This window comes from Lithobates pipiens, unplaced genomic scaffold (genome assembly GCF_037356315.1).
Source record: "Lithobates pipiens isolate NorthernLeopardFrog02 unplaced genomic scaffold, aLitPip1_a1.2 Scaffold_18, whole genome shotgun sequence".
Lineage (NCBI taxonomy): Eukaryota > Metazoa > Chordata > Amphibia > Anura > Ranidae > Lithobates > Lithobates pipiens.
The window spans coordinates 30795632-30813959 of record NW_027507758.1 but is presented as its reverse complement, the minus strand read 5'-3'; the positions used below and the strand labels follow the sequence as shown (position 1 = coordinate 30813959).

Below are 18328 nucleotides of genomic sequence, written 5' to 3'. Positions count from 1 at the left end.
CACCAATGATGGGGCACTATTCCTCCCACTGACACCAATGATGGGATACTATTCCTCCCACTGACACCAATGATGGGATACTATTTCTCCCACTGACACCAATGATGGGATACAATTTCTCCCACTAACACCAATGATGGGGCACTATTCCTCCCACTGACACAGATGAGACACTATTTCTTCCAATACCAATGACGGGGCACTATTCCTCCCACTGAAACCAATGATAGGGCACTATTCCTCCCCAGTGACACCAATGATGGAGCACTATTCCTCCCACTGACACCAATGATAGGGCACTATTCCTCCCACTGACATCAACAATGGGATACTATGTCTCCCACTGACACAGATGGGATACCATTCCTCCCACTGACACAGATGGGATACTATTCCTCCCACTGACACCAATGATGGGACACTATTTATCCCACTGATACAGCACTATTCCTCCCACCAATACCAATGATGGGGCACTATTCCTCCCACTGACAGCAATGATGGGACACTATTCCTCCCACTGACACCAATGATGAGGCACTACTACTCCCACTGACACCAATGATGGGACACTATTCCTCCCACTGATACCAATGATGAGGTACTATTCCTCCCATTGACACCAATGATAAGGGCGCTATTCCTCCCTTACTACATGTTTACATGATTTAGGGGGAGGAATTGTTTGCTCCCACTGCCAGGACAATTTCTAATCCCAATGGCCACAGTGCAGCCCCTCTAAAGTCTGAAAGTTTGGAGATCCCTGGTCTATAGGTATATCCTCCCTTATATTTTTATCATATTTTAAGGTTTCTACACTGTCACTAAGAAACTCCTTTGCACATGTCAAAAAGAAATAAGGGATCTCAACGGGGAGTACACTTGCTTACATGTACTGTCTTTGTTCAATCTGGAAAAGATCTTTGCTTTCCATATTCTGGTCCAGCAATGTTTTGTTCAACAACATTAATGTCTGTATCTGATCCGTCAAATGTCTATTCTCTTCCTCCAAGTTCCCTTTAACTTGCCCTAAAAGCTAGGGGGAAATGAAAGAATATTACAATATACAAAAAACAGTGCACAAATTCAGTAACATGGACACTATAAGTAAAATAAGTGTGTGCACATCCTTTGGAAGGTAGAACATATCCCTTGATGTATCCTTGTGCTCATAGGACAATCTCTCTCGCTATATTTTTATATATTTTGCTTTAACTGAGCTGTATTGTCCTATGAGTACAAAGATACATCAAGGGATATATTCTACCTTCCAAAGAATGGGAACATATGAAGTCTCCCATGATTTAGCCATCAGGTGAGTCTTTATTTCTCCCATTTGAGTGAAGGTGAAGCACGGCTAATTAAGAGTACCTGTCAATACACAGACTTTTTCTTTGGTGCTTGGTTTTCTTTTGAAGACTTTTCTGTTATGATTTTTATTTGTGTGGCTATTGATTATGCATTAAGTTATCAAGTTATATTTATATTTGAGTTAACGACAACTTTTTATATTTTTAAATGGTTTGTTAGGTGATTTATTCACTTGTAAAAGGGGCAGCTCTATTCACTATTATTTTAATTGTTTGGCGCCACTTCTTTTTTATATAAAAAAAATCACATCAAATTGCTGACTATTTGTCAGGGCTGGGCTCAGCCCTTACTTCTCTGAACTGGCCGCTCAGCTGTCAGCTAATTGCCAGCTCCTATCTCTCCAAAGTTACTCACCTGTTGATGATATCCTGCTCGTCAGTCCTGTCTCCTTAAGCCATCCAGTCCAGAGGAGCTCTGCCTTCGCCTTGGTCACATCACAAGAAACTATCTCCTGCGATCCTGCTCAAGACTTGCTTTGCAGACATCCCTTCTGGCTCCCGATCCTGCTTGCTGTTACACTACATTGATCCCTAACTTCTAGCTTGGCTGACTATCTGTTCCAGTTACTGAACTTTGGCTATGTTTTGACTATGTTTGTTCTTTTTACTTTCATTATTAAAGCGTTATTTAACTGTACTTCTATTTCAACCTGATTTCATGGTTTCTGACACTATTGCTGATTTCCTTCAAAGACTATGTGTATTAGTGCTAGAATATAGCGGTCTTCCGAAATTCTAATTTCAAAAAGAATAGACTAAAACAGAATATAATAGAAAATAAAAGAAAAAATATAAAAGAATGGAATAAAAAAAGAATAGACTAAAAAAAAAATAAAAAGAATGTAGCAATCTTCTGAAGTTTTAAATTAAACTAGAATACAATAAAATAATAAGAATATAGCCATCCTCTGAAATCCGAATTTTCCAAAGAATAAAATAAAACAGAATAGAATAGAAAATAACAGCGTAAAACAGAATAGAAAATGAAGAATAGAATAGGATGGAATAGAAAAACCCAGAATAGTTTAGAATAGAATATAGCTGTCTTCCAAAAGTTGAATTTCAAACAGAACCAAACTATTCTTCACAATGCATTTGGGTTGATTTGATATTTTCTATTCAAATACTTTGAATCCATTGAATTTTTTTTAATCTGGTCAAAAATTTAACTAATTGTTATGAATGCAACAAAATGAAACTAGTAACTTAACAAATCGATCTGAAAAGAAAACAATTTTTTTTCATTCTGCATTTGCAGGCCCTACATGGTTGAATTTTGAACGAATTTTCCTTTCAAAATCAGAAAATTCGTTTTTGTGATCCAATGATACCACCATTGCTTTTTGAAATTCGGCCGACCAAGCCTTCAATTTCACCTCATGTTGCTACAGAAAAGAATTTTCTTGGCTGGGAATCTTCTTTTCCCTCTGTAAAATATATTTTCTCATTACATTTCTCACACGATTCTCCCATCATTGATTAGAAAATCGTTTGTTTTATAAAAAATTTTCAACATGTCCGATTCCTCAAATTTGATTTCCGCACGAAAATCTGCTGTTGCTGCAGCCCACTAATGGTGCGAAATTCATATGAAAATTCTTAGATACGATTTTCGAAAGAACTTTTTTTTTTCGAAATTCCAACCGTGTATGGCCGCCATAACACTAGGGCCAATTTTGACAGGAGCCAGTTAACCTACCAGCATGTCTTTGGAGTGTGGGAGGAAACCGGAGTACCCGGAGAAAACCCACATTGGCACAGGGAGAACATGCAAATCCAGGCAGGTAGTGCCATGGTTGTTAAAAAAACGAGACATCAGCCAACCAAAAATAAATTCCTAATGTTGGTTAGTCAATCTGTATACTCATCAATCAGGACTTTCTATGGGAGCTGTTGAGAACTACGCAGGTAAAATGTCAACCAAGTTGTCCGTCCCTTTATTGAAATCAAAAGATACTCAAAGCTCACCTCACACTGGTTATTTAGTTTTGTGGATTCGATATCCAACTTCTGATATTCCTCCTTTAGTCGGGAGAACTCTGCTTCTAGTCGGGTCTGCTCCAATTTTCCATTGTTCAGCGAACTTTTTAGGTTTTTATGGTCACTTTGCATGCTTTCATTCTCCCGTAACAGTTGTCTATATGTGTGGTTAAGTCTGAACAGGGAAGAAAGAAAAGAAATGCAGGAATGGTGGATGCAGAAATAAAAAGTTCTCCAGTTCTTTTATATCCAATAATATATTTTTATTATGTGCAATTCAGTACCAACAACCAAATAGTTTGTCACCAGCTAAAAACTTACATACATGGACAATTATAATAATCACACTGAATATTGTCTTCAAGGATAATTCCAGCCTTAGTGGATACTCGAGAGTAGTAAGGGATCCCGGCAAACAGGGTTTCCAAACAAAGACATAACTAGCGTGAGAGATTTGTTCAAATGTAGTGCTTTTCATTAACTCTGGCATTAGAACATGTCAAATCTCAACCCCCTGATGCTCTAGAAAGCCAATGACACTTTGAACACTTGACCTTCAGAAGATTTATCCCCTTTCATGACCAGGCCATTTTTTGCGATACGGCACTACGTTACTTTTACTGACAATTGCGCGGTCGTGAGACACTGTATGCAAATAAAATATATGTCCTTTTTTCTCACAAATGGAGGTCTCTTTTGGTTGCATCACCACAGATTTTTTGTTTATAGCGCAAAAAAAAAAAATCAAAAACCACCAACAATTTTGATTAAAAAAAAATAAAAAAAATAAAAATTCCAAAGAAATGCTGGTAGGTTAATTGGCTTCTGTCTAAATTGGCACTAGTATATGAATGTGAGTTAGGGACCTTAGATTGTAAGCTCCTGGAGGGTAGGGACCGATGTGAATGTACAATGTATATGTAAAAGCGCTGCGTAAATTGACTGCGCGATACAAGTACCTCAAATAATAATAATAAAATAATAAAACATATCCAATAAAAAGAATTTTAAAAATTAAAAAAATCAAAATGTATTCATCAATTTAGGCCAAAATGTATTCGGCTACATATTTTTGGAAGAAAAAAAATCTCAATAAGCGTATAAGGATTGGTTTACGCAAACGTTATAGCGTCTACAAACTCAGGGATATATTTTTTTTTTTTTCTTTACTAGTAATAAAGCTGATATTGCAGTGGACATTCAGACACAACAAAGTGATTGGTGCTAAAAATACGCACTGTCACTATACCAATGACACACTGGGAAGGGGGTTAACCACTTCCCACCCGCGCTATAGCCGAAAGATGGCTACAGCGCGGGCATTTCCTGCCGGGAGGGCATCCCTGGACGTCCTCCTATTTACTTCCCCTCTGCGCGCTCCTGAGAGAGTGCATCGGGGAAGTTCTGTGCTGGCCGTGTCCCTCGGACACAGCCAGTCACAGATCGCTGTAAACGGCCAATCACAGCGGCCGTTTACAGCGCGATCGTCGTGTCCAATGAGAGATGATCTCATATGTAAACATGTGAGATCATCTCTCAGCGCCGCTCTCCCTCATCACACAGACAGCGTGTGAGGAGGGAGAGATGAGCGGCTGCAGCGGCCGTAAGTAAAAAAATAAAGTAAAATAAAGTGCCATCTGCCCCCAGTGCCACCTGTCCCCAGTGCCACGTATAAGTGCCACCTGTCCCCAGTGCCACGTGTCATCAGTGCCACATAAGTGTCACGTGTCATCAGTGTCACGTATTAGTGCCATCTGTCAACAGTGCCACCTGTCAGTGTCACGTGCCATCTGTTATCAGTGCCATGTGTTATCGGTGCCACGTATTAGTGCCACGCTTCATCGGTGCCACGTATTAGTGCCACGTGTCATCAGTGCCACGTATTAGTGCCACGTGTCATCAGTGCCATGTATTAGTGCCATGTGTCATCAGTGTCACGTGTCATCAGTTCCCCATATTAGTGGCATCTGTCATCAGTGCCACATCAGTGCCACGTATCAGTGCCATCTGTCATCAGTGTCATTGTCCTGGTGCTCCAGGGCCTTCAAAAGTGTAATAGGTAGTCAACAATTTAGATGTCTAATTTATGCTCCTAGAACACGTGATGGCGCTCCCTGCATGTTGGGCCTCTCTTAGTGGCCAGGCTGTGAAAAAGTCCCACACATGTGGTATCGTAATACTCAGGAGGAGTAGCAAAATTTATTTTGGGGTGTCATTTGTGGTATACACATGTTATGTGAGAGAAATAACCTATTACAATGACAATTTTGTGGAAAAAAATTAAACAAAATAAAAAATCTTAATTTTTCAAAGAATTGTGGGAAAAAAATGACAACATCAAAAACCTCACCATGCCTCTTACTAAATACCTTGGAATGTCTACTTTCAAAAAAGAGTCATTTGGGGGGTATTTGTACTTTCCTGGCTTGTTTGGGTCACAAGAAATGAGATATGCCACCAGTACATCAGATGCGATAAATTTTGTATGATTCGCACCACAGGTTGTACACTCTCTAACTTTGACAAAGACCAAATAATATCTACTAATTTGGGTTATTTTTACCAAAGATATGTAGCAGTATAAATTGTGCCCAAAATTTATGAAGAAAAATTCATAATTTGCATAATTTTATCACAGAAAGAAAAATGATTTTTTGTGGGAAAAAAAGGACAAAAAATTCATTTGGATACAGTGTTGCATGACTGAGTAATTGTCATTCAAAGTGTGAGAGCACCGAAAGCGGAAAATTGGTCTGGGCAGGAGGGGTGTTTAAGTGCCCAGTAGGCAAGTGGTTAAACATCAGGAGCCATCAAAGGGTTAACTGTGGGGGACCAGTGCCTGACCAGTGTTTTTCTAAACTGTGGGGGAGGTGCTTTTACTAGGAGAAGACATGGATTCTAGTCCCTGTTTTGCAGGAACACAGGATCCATGCCTTCCCTCTTGTCAGAACGGCAATGTGCCTTGTTTACAGATTGCAGTTCTGTCTCTGTGGCTGATGATCAGCGGGTGCCGATGAACATTGAGTTCATGGTACTCACTGATCAGCTCCCACTGTGTGTAATCACAGAGGAAGCAAGCCCACAGCAGCAGGCATTCATGCCCCCTACCCCCGAAGTGTCGGACTACCTATATATACATGGTTCTGTGCAGCGCTAACAAGCATCCTGTAGCATTAAAACTGCCATAGGGCGGTCGGCTAACCAGATGCTGGTTAAAGGAGTACTGCCTTGGGTTTATTTCATGTGGATTTCAGTTTTGAAATTGAAAAAATAAAATAAACAGGGCTTATAGTTGCACAGCTCTTAGCCAAATACTACAAAATTATATAGTAAAGCTATAAGGTGGTAAATGGCACAGTGCGAGCGATCTTTGCCCAGTTTGGGGATCACTATGATGTAGCAATGTAGCATGGTCAAAGGAAATTAATTGCCCAAGAGAAAGTTGTAAAAAGAGTGACCAGATGAGCTACAAAGTGGACGTATGGAAGGCCATCAGGTCCTAGTGCATCCGATTTAGAGATTTTAGGTAGCCCTCAATAGGATAAGAAGGGATTTATGCATTTGGGTGGGTTTCAGTATTGGGAGCCTGTGCGTCATGTACTGGTTTATATAGGTGGGATTAGTAGACTTTGAAAGCATCTGTTTTTTTTTTTTTGGGGTCATAGGTTAAAGAGCCATGAGAGTCACATATGGAGTGTGGTACTGAGAGAGAATAACACTTAGTGTTGGGGTAACAGTCCCCCTTGGCAGTTAACCTGGACTCACCTAAAGCACTAGCTGGTTTTCAGTAGGGATGAGCTTGAGTCCAGTCCAAACTCCGGTTCAGTTAAAACTGATAGGCTGCTGTCCATACTGGTCAATGAGAAGTGTGCCAGGGATTCCCTGCCTCGCAGCTTCATGTACAAAATGAAGCACATATGCTTGTGACATGACTGGCCTAATATGGCACTTTCAGACCAAACCCAAGCCCATTCCTATCATTAGAGCTCCTGACGGTGGAAATAGGCCAGGAGCCCTAGCGGACCTGGAGCTCTTTTGGTTGGTATTAGGCAACAGACCTCAGGATGGCCTCACCAAGGGGTAAGGAGAACCACAGTGTGCAGACCGTAAACTAGAAGATTAGTAAGAGAATTGGGTCAAGGCAGAAGTTGTGACGGGTGGCAGTAAGAGAGTGGTCAGGTCAAGACAGAGGTCGTCAATGGGCAAGGAGAACAGCAGAATGGTCAACGTAATCAGGATTAGCAATGGACAAGGCAACAGGTAAGTATTAAAGCGGTTGTAAAGCCTTAAGGATTTGGCACCTTAATGCATTCTATGCATTAAGGTGAAAAAACCTTCTGTGCCCCTTTTTCTTACCTGAGCCCCTCTGATCCAGCGATGTGCCGCTGTTTCGCTCCTTATTGGACAGATTGATAGCAGTGGGAGCCAGTGGCGCCTGCTGCCGTCAATCAAAAGCCCCCATGAAGAGCCACTTTCCGTGGTGGCACCCGATGAAGAGGAGGAGCAAAGGGCGCCGGCGGAGGACCCCAGAAGGAGGATCTGGGCTGCTCTGTGCGAAACTATTGCACAGAGCAGGTAAGTATAACAATTTTTTTTTTCAAAGTCTCAAAGGTTTACAATCACTTTAAAGCTCTTTTCTAGCATCTCTGTGGTAGCTGGCAAGAAGACAGCACCAGTTAATTCCAGGGGCAGATGCCTAAATACCCTTTGAGTCAGAAGACATGGCCAGAATGGTTTTCTGGAGTTATCGAAGTCCCGGCAGGGGTTCTGCAAGCGCAAACTGGAAGTCCCGGCAGGGATTCTGCAAGCGCAAACTGGAAGTCCCGGCAGGGATTCTGCAAGCGCAAACTGGAAGTCCCGGAAGGGATTCTGCAAGCGCAAACTGGAAGTCCCGGAAGGGATTCTGCAAGCGCAAACTGGAAGTCCCGGCAGGGATTCTGCAAGCGCAAACTGGAAGTCCCGGCAGGGATTCTGCAAGCGCAAACTGGAAACCCTGGCAGGGATTCTGCAAGCGCCATTGGACGTCCCGGCACGGATTCTGCAAGCGCCATTGGAAGTCCCGGCAGGGATTCTGCAAGCGCCATTGGAAGTCCCGGCAGGGATTCTGCAAGCGCCATTGGAAGTCCCCGCAGAGATTCTGCAAGCGCCAATGGAAGTCCCGACAGGGATTCTGCAAGCGCCACTGGAAGTAATACTGCTTCCTCCAGTCTGACCATCAGAGAGATATATTATTATCGCTGCATTGAATACAAGTCTAGCCGAGAATCGGATCATGTTGTCGGAAAATTTAATAGCCAAGCTGGAAAACTTGGTCTGTCGGATATTCCGACGGAAACAGTCCGATGGAGCCCACACATGGTCGGATTATCCGACAACACGGTCCGATCTGACATTTTCCATCGGAATGTCCGACCGTGTGTACAAGGGCTTAGAGCTCACACTAGCCTGATTTACAATAAACACATTACAGAAGACAACAGACAGGTGGCTGGAGTTTATGACATCAGCATCTTCTATGAGCCCCAACATTATGAATCAGTCACTATTTATAATATGGCAAATTACAGGGTTCCCAGAGTCTGTGCATCTTGGGGGGACATGGACCTGAATTGAAAGTAGCACCCCCTCCAGGGTCCCCAGGCATACAGCTCACAGAGAGCACCATTCCCCCAAATGCCAGGGCCCATGATCGGTGGGTAAGAGGCTAGCATTCAGTCCCCTCCAAAAGCCCCTGTCTTGGCTAGGTCTGCAAGCGCCATTGGAAGTCCTGGCAGGGATTCTGCAAGCGCCATTGAAAGTCTTGGCAGGGATTCTGCAAGCAAGCGCCATTGGAAGTCCTGGCAGGGATTCTGCAAGCGCCATTGGAAGTCTTGGCAGGGATTCTGGAAGTATCTTTGAAAATACCGGCAGGGCTTCTGGAAGTCAGCAAGTAAAAAAAAGTATATGCTTTATTTTCCTTGTCGAGGACAGTGGTCCTTTTTGACATGGTCTTTTACAAAAATATGTTTGAATAAATAACAGAATACAAATGTGCAGAAGATTTTCTATTTAATTTTAATTTTAATCATGTATTAATATTTACAGCATTCTCAGTCACAGCTGTTTCTTAGATGCAGTATAATAATAGTATTTGACAGCTATCCGATCACAGGTCACTCCTTTAAATTGAAGTCAAGGATCTCCTAATGATTTTTTCAGGTGTTATTACACATCGGATGGACTCAATATGAACGTGTGATGTTCCGCTGAAGGAGACTGTATAAAATGATGTCACATGCTCACTCCTGTGGACAGCGTTGCCCTGGCAACAAGTGGAATCCTGTCCCTTGTGAGGGGTCAGCTGGAAACCGAATTTCAATTATGTGGGGGGGTAGATGTCGGCGTTCAGATGTGAAATCTTTCAATATATCCCATGTGATGGTGTCTGCATTGATAGCTCTCTTAAGGTATGTGAGGGAAATGGTGCGGGTGAGCGGGTTCTGACATTTTCCCTGACAATTTATAACCATTAAAGCAAAACTAAAGGTATTTTTTTAAACAAAGAAGTCTTTGATATCACTTTAAAGTGTAGTAAATCACTGCTGGTTAAAAAAAAAAAAAAAACCCTGTAAGGCAATTGCATAATGTGCTTGTATGCATTACATGCAAGCACATTATGAAATACTCACCTTCGACACACTGTCAACGCTCAGAGGGCTGACATCTTCCTTCAGTTATTATTCCAAGTTGGCATGCTCCGGCTGTGTGATTGGCTGCTGGAGCTGTGACGGCATCATGGCTGTGCGGGAGCCCTCGGTCCTGGCACAAAGATCTGAAGGTCCAGCAAGGTATGCCGGACCTTCGGCGCGTATGTACCGGTGATGTCACTGGCTGACTCCAGGGTGAATAGTAGAAATGTGCGATTAGTTTTGTACGAAACGAAAATTCGTACGAATCCGAAATACTTATTTTTATGCATACGAATTCCAAACGAATTACGAAATTTTGTTTACGAATTTCGGATCCAAATTCATAATGAAAATTCGTAATTAACGAAAAGTTAACGAACCTAAAAGTTAAAAACCCCAGGAAGTCATCACAGCACAGGGATGGTGGGAGCCCCTCATCATGATAAATTCATCATAACAAAAATTTGTAATTGTTACAAAAAGTTAATGAACCTAAAAGTTAAAACCCCAGGAAGTCAGCACAGGGATGGTGAGAACCCTATGGGAATTTCTATGCTTACGAATTTCATACAAAATTTTGTTAACGAATTTTGGATCCAAATTAACAGAAACATGACTGGTGTTTTTTTCACCAATCAGGGGAAGTCAGCACAGCACAGGGATGGTGGGAACCCCTCATAATGATAAATTCATCATAACGAACTTTTATTCAACGAAAAGTTTAGGTATCTAACGAAAATTCGTATTTCGTACGAATCCGAATTGAATTTCGTACATGTATTACGATTTTTTTTTCGTATGGAACGAAAATAAATTTTGACGGCGCCCATGTCTAGTGAATAGCTCCTAAACGGTGCATATTTAGGAGATATTTATTTTAGCTACAAGGTAAGCCTCATTATGGGAATACCAGACCATCTTACCTGTGTCCTGAAAAACGTGTACAAGTCAAGAAGCAACCATTAGAACAGGACATGGAACAACTGCCTGGTTGAAAATTGAGAAAGGAGAGCAGCAAGGTTGTATATTGTCACTCTACTTATTTAACTTGTATGCAGAGCGCATCATGCAAAAAGCCAGGATCGACGAATCGCAAGCTGGAACTAAGATTGCCGGGAGAAATATAAACAACCTGAGATATGCAGAAGATATCAAACTAATGGCAGAAAGTGAAGAACTAGAGTGTCTCTTAACCACTTCCCGACCAGCGCACGCCGATGTACGTCAGCAGAATGGCACAGGCAGGCATATTGGCGTACAGGTACGTACAGTTTTAAATGCCGCCCTGCCGGTCGGGACCCCCGTGAGACCGGTCGCAGGTCCCGCGGACTCTATCGCCGCGGGCATACCCGCGATCGTCTCACGGGGCGGCTGAATGAGGAGATGCCATTGTAAACGGCATCTCCCCATTCTGCCTAGCAACAAGTGACGCTGATCTCTGCTCCATGTGATTGGCGCAGAGATCAGTGTTCACTAAAACAAAGCCCAGCCCCCCACAGTTAATAACACGCCCCTAGGAACACTTAACCCCTACCTTGCCACCCACTGGTTAACCCCTTCACTATCATTGTCATTTACACAGGAATCAGTGCACAGTGACAATCGTCCCAAAAATGTGTCAAAAATGTCCCGCTATAATGTCGCAGTCACAATACAAATCACTGATCGCCGCCATTACTAGCAAAAAAAAAAAAATTATTAATAAAAATGCCATAAAACTATCCCCTATTTTGTAAACGCTATAACTTTTGCGCAAACCCATCAATAATTGCTTATTGCGATTTTTTACCAAAAATATGTAGAAGAATACGTATCGGCCTAAACTGAAGGAAAAAAAATGTTTTATATATTTTTGGGGGATATTTATTACAACAAAAAGTAAAAAAAAAATAGTTTTTTTCAAAATTGTCGCTCTATTTTTGTTTATATCGCAAAAAAAACAAAAAAAAAAAAAAAAACAACAAAACACGCAGGGGTGATCAAATACCACCAAAAGAAAGCTCTATTTGTGGGGAAAAAAAAAGTACGTAAATTTTGTTTGGGAGCCACGACGCACGACTGCGCAATTGTCAGTTAAAGCGATGCAGTGCCGAATCGCAAAAAGTGGTCTGGTCTTAAGCCAGCAAAATGGTCCGGTCTGAAAGTGGTTAAAGAGGAAGTAAAGGCACTCTTTTTTTTTTTATTTAATGCAACCTGCAAGGCAAAGGCATAATGAGCTAGTATGCATAGCATACTAGCTCATTATGAATAACTTACCTGAGAACGAAGCCCTCGAAGCGGTCCTCCTCTATCCTCACCGCTGCCATGTATCCCGGAGTGACTTCCGGGTCTCTCCGCTCCGGCGCTGTGATTCGCCGGGGTCGCGATGACATCACGAGCGGCATATCGCAGTGATCTGTGGCATGCGACGTAGACAGCGGTGCCTGTCTTTTTGTAAATATCTCCTAAACAGTATAGGTTTAGGAGATATTTCTTGGACCTACAGGTAAGCCTTAATCTAGGCTTACCTGTAGGTCAAAGTGGTTTGTAAGGGTTTACAACCACTTTAATGAAGGTGAAAGAGGAGAGTGCAAAAACTGGTCTGAAATTGAACATTAATGCCCAGTACACACGAGCGGACTTTTCGACATCAAAGGTCCGACGGAACAATTCCAGCAGACCATTCGATCGTGTGTGGGCTGCAGCGGACTTTAGATTTGCAAAAATCCGACAGACTTTAGAAATGGAACATGTTTCAAATTTTTCCGCCGGAACTTCGCCGGACCCAGTTCCTACCGAGAAATCCGCTCGTGTGTATGCTAGTCCGACGGACAAAAACCGACGCGAGGGCAGCTATTGGCTACTGGCTATGAACTTCCTTATTCTAGTCCGGTCGTACGTCATCACGTTCGAATCCGTCGGACTTTGGTGTGATTGTGTGTGGCCAAGTCCGTTCATTCGGAAAGTCCGTCAGAACTCCGTCGAAAGTCTGTCGGACCTAGTCCCTCGAAAAGTCCGGTCGTGTGTACGCGGCATAAGAAAACGAAGATCATGGCAACTGGTCCCATCACTCCTTGGCAAATAGTAGGAGAAGAAATAGAAACAGATTTTATTTTCCTAGGCTCCAAGATCACGGCAGATGGTGACTGTAGCCATGAAATTAAGAGACGCTTGCTTCTTCTTCGGAGGAAAGCAATGGCAAACCGAGAGCTCTCTCTGTCCAGGGAGCGACATATCCAACGGTTGCTGGCGATGTTTGAGACACTTTTTTGATGGCATTTATTTGTCTATTTGGAGGAAGATTTCTTCCTTTTGCTTGAACATTCAGCTGGACGTGTTTCTGTGGGGGACTATTTAAATTTCTGCATACATCTTTCAAAGTTTTCCATCATACAGCCATTCATGGTTTTGGGTATCACCACTTCTATGTTTTGTGCTTTATCTTGAACAATTTTGAAATAATGTTTGTTTTTAAACATGTGCCTCATGTGAGGTGTTTTTAAAGTGATATGAATAAAATCAATTTTTAAAATCAATTTTTGTTATCTTTGGTTGACTTTTAAAAGTACCATTCAAAGAGATACCTTGATATTATATAGCAATGGCAAACCTAGACAACATTATAAAAAGCAGAGACATCACCATGCCGACAAAGTGCTGTATAGTCAAAGCTATGCTATTCACTGTAGTAACCCATGGCTGTGAAAGTTGGACCATAAGAAAGGCTGAATGCCAAAGAATTTATGCTTTTGAACTATGGTGTGGGAGACGACTCTTGAAAGCACCTTGGATGGCAAGAAGACCAAACCAGTCAATCTTGAAGGAAATCAACCCAGAATATTCACTGGAAAGACAATTCCTGCAGCTGAAACTCAAATAAATTTGGCCACCTAATGCTAAGAGAGGACTCAATGGAAAAGATTCTGATGCTGGGAAACATGGAAGGAAAAAGGAGAAGAGGGAGACCGAAAACAAGATGGATAGATGGCATCATCAAAACAATGAACATGAAGTTAAGCAAGCTCCAGGAGACAGTGAAGATCAGAAAAGCCTGGCGTGCTATAGTCCATGAGGTCACGAAGAGTTGGACACGACTAAACAACTGAACAACAACAAAGCCTTATTATAGGCTTGCCTGTAGGTAAAAATCACAAAGTGGACTGTGACTTTACTACTGCTTCAAATTGATGGAAACACCCAAAGGCGGCAGGAAGCAAGAACTTACTCAACCAACATTAAAAATAATGAAGGTTAAAGAGGAAGTAAACCCTGATGAGTTTACTTCCTCTTTCATTCCCTGCAAAGGCAAAGTATAATGGACTACTATGCATCGCATAGTAGTCCATTATGTGTCACTTACCTGACACAGGAGCCAGCAAAGTCACCGCTGTCCCCTGTAGTCCGGCTCATCCATCTTCTCGGTGGGTCTCGCAGCTCCACCGCTGTCATTTGGCGAAGCCGCGATGACGTCACTCCTGTGCACACGCACGGGAGCCGACACACGCGGCAGCTCCGTTGTTGGAAATGCCGCGCTCAGTGCGCATGCGCCGTAGACAGTGGTGCCTGTCTTCGGGCAAATATCTCCTAAACCTTATATTTCTTGGACCTACAGGTAAGCCTTAATCAAGGCTTACCTGTAGGTCAAAGTGGTTTGTAAGGGTTTACAACCACTTTAAGACACAAATAAGAACATACCCAAACCTATAACTCTGCTCAAGACTTGCTCCTCTTATCATACATGGACAATCCAGGTGCTGGCTACTGTAGCCTTTCTCCACTTTATTGATTGTGAGCAAAATGACTACATACCACATTTCTCCACCCAAAAACCAACCTTCCATGATGGATTTCCCCACCCCTGGCTTGCTCACAAGGATAGGGGACATCATATCTTATTTACTGATCAGATATAATCAAGAAGAATTGAATTGTTCATTTTTTTCACAATAATTCATATCCTCCCCCCACAAAGAGTGCTGTTTTTTCAAAGAGGAGTAGCATAAGGCTTCTGCTCATTATTCCTCACATAGAGAACGTTCGGTATATCTCCAGCTGTGCATTCTCAAGTGTGCATATGAAATGATAGAGGCATTGACCGCAGTCCTGCTGATCAGAGCCATTTCTACAGAGCTGACTTGACAAGATTTTACTTCTATTAATTGCATGGAGCAGGAAAACTTGTATGGAAATAATAAGCTTAACACATTTCTGGTCAGCAATATACCCAACCTCAATCACTCAGTGTTACATAGGTTTACGTACGCATTTAAACTACTAGCTCATGTAACTAAAATTATTCTCAGTGAAACATCAATTTAGAAAAAATACCAGATATTTTACGATACTTCGGCTGGTATATTTGATAGGAAAGGAAAAAAAGAGTCACTGACCACCAATACGTTTAGTCAAAGCTTTCTGATCATGAGCAGATTATCTAAAATGAAAGAACAATTGGTAGTCAGCCATGCAGAAAAAGCGTAAGACCAGGTAGGTAGAACATCAGTCTAAAAGATACCCACATGCCTGGGTCGCCAGAAACCCAATCTGGATGGCTTTTCTTGAGCGAAGGATGGTCAGACTTGTCCCCAACCTAATTATGTCCTCCTGGCATGAGGTTGGGGGAGGGGTGTCGCACAAGGGGAGCCCTAGCCAAATGTTACCTACTTGTACAGATTTACACACTCTCAGCAATAGACCGGTAAGATTTTAATCACAAAGCCAATGCGTTTCATGGTTCAGAGAACTGACCCCCCCCCCCTCAGAAATTAAAGGTAATATAGACTAGGTACTGATACGGTTGGTGGGCTGGGCTGCTTGAACCAGCTAAAGATCAATGGAATCTCCTTTCCCTGGAATCTTTCAGCTAAAAAGTGCACAACTCCTCTCTTCAATTAGCATTAACAGAAATGTATCATAGTCCTCTCTGTTTTAGATTCAGATGTATATATAAAGAACACAAGCAGGAGTGCAACATAGTGTAAAACCAAACTTCAGTTGTTTTTTTTTTATAATTTGGATATGCTTACAGTGTTGTGCATCATACTCGACACAAGGGGGGAAAAGAGCATGGGTAAAGAACAGAGAGCACCGCCGACTCCAGCCGCATTCAAAGACTGCGAGCCTCCACGGGCTGATACGAGTTGACGTCACTTTAGAAGATCCACCTTACATGTTTCGACGTACAGCCATCATCAGAAGCGGAACCTCTTTTTTTAAAATCAAACATTTAAGAAAAAGAGGTTCCAAGTTTAAGGCCTCATGCACACTGGATGTTTTTACAGCTGCTGTTTTTGGCTTTAGACGTTTTTCTGCAGTCAAACTCCCCCGCATGTTATCCTATGGGTCACACAGGCTGTTATCAGCAGTTTTTGGCAGGGGCGTTTTCTAGCAGGAAAACCCCCCCAGAACTAGTGGGTTTTGAGAGGAGTTTTTCAGGTGTAAAAAAGCTTGAACTCTGAAAACAGCTTAAAAACTGCAAAAAATGCGGCTATTCATTGTTTATCAGCGTTTTTGAGGCATAAGCTTTAATGGGAGTATATTTTTGCTAAGAAAAAGAAAAAAAGCTTAAAAAAAATGCCAAAAACGCTGAAAAACGCTACTACACTCACTCTACAGCTTTCTACAGCTAACGTTACTTGCTTTTTTATGATGTCCAGTGTGCATGAGGCCTAAAGATTAAGGTTTTTAAGGACGTTTAAAAAATGCCAGCGCTGCTGCCAGGAAAAAGCAGCTTTAAAAACGCGCTGTTAGCCACGTTTTTGAGTAGCGTTTATGGGCTTTTTTGTGTTTTTTTTGGGGCTTTTTTTCCGTAAAAACACCCCCTATAATGTAAAAGCGCCTAAAAACAGCTCTTAGGGGCATTTTTAGTTTTTACAGCTCAACAGCCTCTACTCCTGGACGCATTGGCTGTCTTTTTGTTTTACTGCCTCTAAATGCTTATGACTCCAAATGCCTCTGACAGTTTGTGTTTGCATGGACATAGGCGAACATGGAGGAGCATGGAGGAGCATTTAAAGGCAGTTAAAAAAAAAAAAAAACGTCAGACGCCCCCCTAACAGCAGCTGTAAGAACATCCTGTGTGCATGAGCCCTAACGCATTTCAGCCTCCTACATAGGTCTTAGTCATTGGTAGGAGGCTGAAACATGTTAACCATTACAGGAATTGATTCCTTTTTATGTTTCGATGAATAACATAAAAGTAAAAGTCGAGATGTCCTGGTGCCGGATTTTTTATTCTTCTATTGGATCTTTGAACGTTTAGTACTACGTATGGCCGGGCACAGATGTCTGGATCTCATCCTCATCTTCATATGATTTTGGGGTTGTAGGACTTTTCCTGTTTAATATCCTATTCAAGCACCCCTATAGCCTCTATAACATTAGGACAATCATAAGATTCCAGTGCTATCCTTCCAAACTACTTTCCTGACATTAGTAGAAAGCAATTGTCATGTTTAGAACCATCAAGAACTCATGGGTCATGGTTGAATACCAAATTTTCCTTGTACAAGGATGTTATGTAATGGTTGCAGCTTGGATAGCTGGTGTTGGACTCCTCACCTCCCACCATACACACAGGCAGCAATCTTTCTTAAAGACAGAAGGGTAATGGTCCACTGGATTCAAACGTGCTCCTTCCACCCCATGCTGAACTGTACAATCTTCATATACCACAAAGACCTCTGACCATATTCCAGGTGACCAGAATGCAGTATTTGGTATGTTTAGTGTAACACTTACCTCTCATGCTCTTCCGTGAGTCTCTGATAATCCGAAGCCAACATATCGCGCTGCTTGTTCTCCTGCACCATTTTCCCCTGCTCCTCCTTAAGAGCTTTTTCCAGGTCTTCTAACTGCACTTTCTGTTTCAACAGCTGGTTGTATCTAGGAGAATAAAACAAATAAAAAAAATCCACATTTACACAAGTTTTCTATATATATATTAAAGCTGAACTCCAAGATATAAAAATATTTTCTACAATCGTGAGTCGTGTGTATTCTTAAATCTTGGTGTGCTTTATGTATTTCTTCAACATCTGTGCAGTAATCCAGTAAGAAACTTTTTTTCTGTACAGGAGCTTCCTGTAATAAAGACCGCTCACTGCTGCTCTCTCTACTTGTGCAGGGTGACTGGTCTGGTCTCCGCCCCCCTCCTGTAGTTTCCTGCAGGGAGCCTGCAGTAGGTGGGGCCTGCTGGGTCCCTTGCACAGGTCTGCTCTATGCACAGGCTATGTACAGCACAGTGATGAGGTCACTACTACTTTAACGATGAAATGCCCCAGGCATTTAGAGCACACAAAGTGGATTTATATCCTTTACTGCTATTAAGGA

The 18328-nt window shown here is 42.1% G+C and overlaps 1 protein-coding gene across 8 annotated transcripts in view; it reads right to left on the bottom strand.

Annotated features, from left to right (window-relative positions):
- CCDC88A (coiled-coil and HOOK domain protein 88A) overlaps positions 1 to 18328 on the bottom strand; it is a 325195-nt gene that overhangs the window by 73243 nt on the left and 233624 nt on the right. For all 8 annotated transcript variants that reach the window (XM_077485516.1, XM_077485518.1, XM_077485521.1 and 5 more), the window contains exons 21-23: positions 17738 to 17881; positions 3339 to 3525; positions 891 to 1036 (exon numbers count right to left, since the gene is read on the bottom strand). In XM_077485516.1, coding sequence (XP_077341642.1) covers positions 891 to 1036; positions 3339 to 3525; positions 17738 to 17881 — 477 coding nt within the window. The remainder of the gene's footprint in view (positions 1 to 890; positions 1037 to 3338; positions 3526 to 17737; positions 17882 to 18328) is intronic.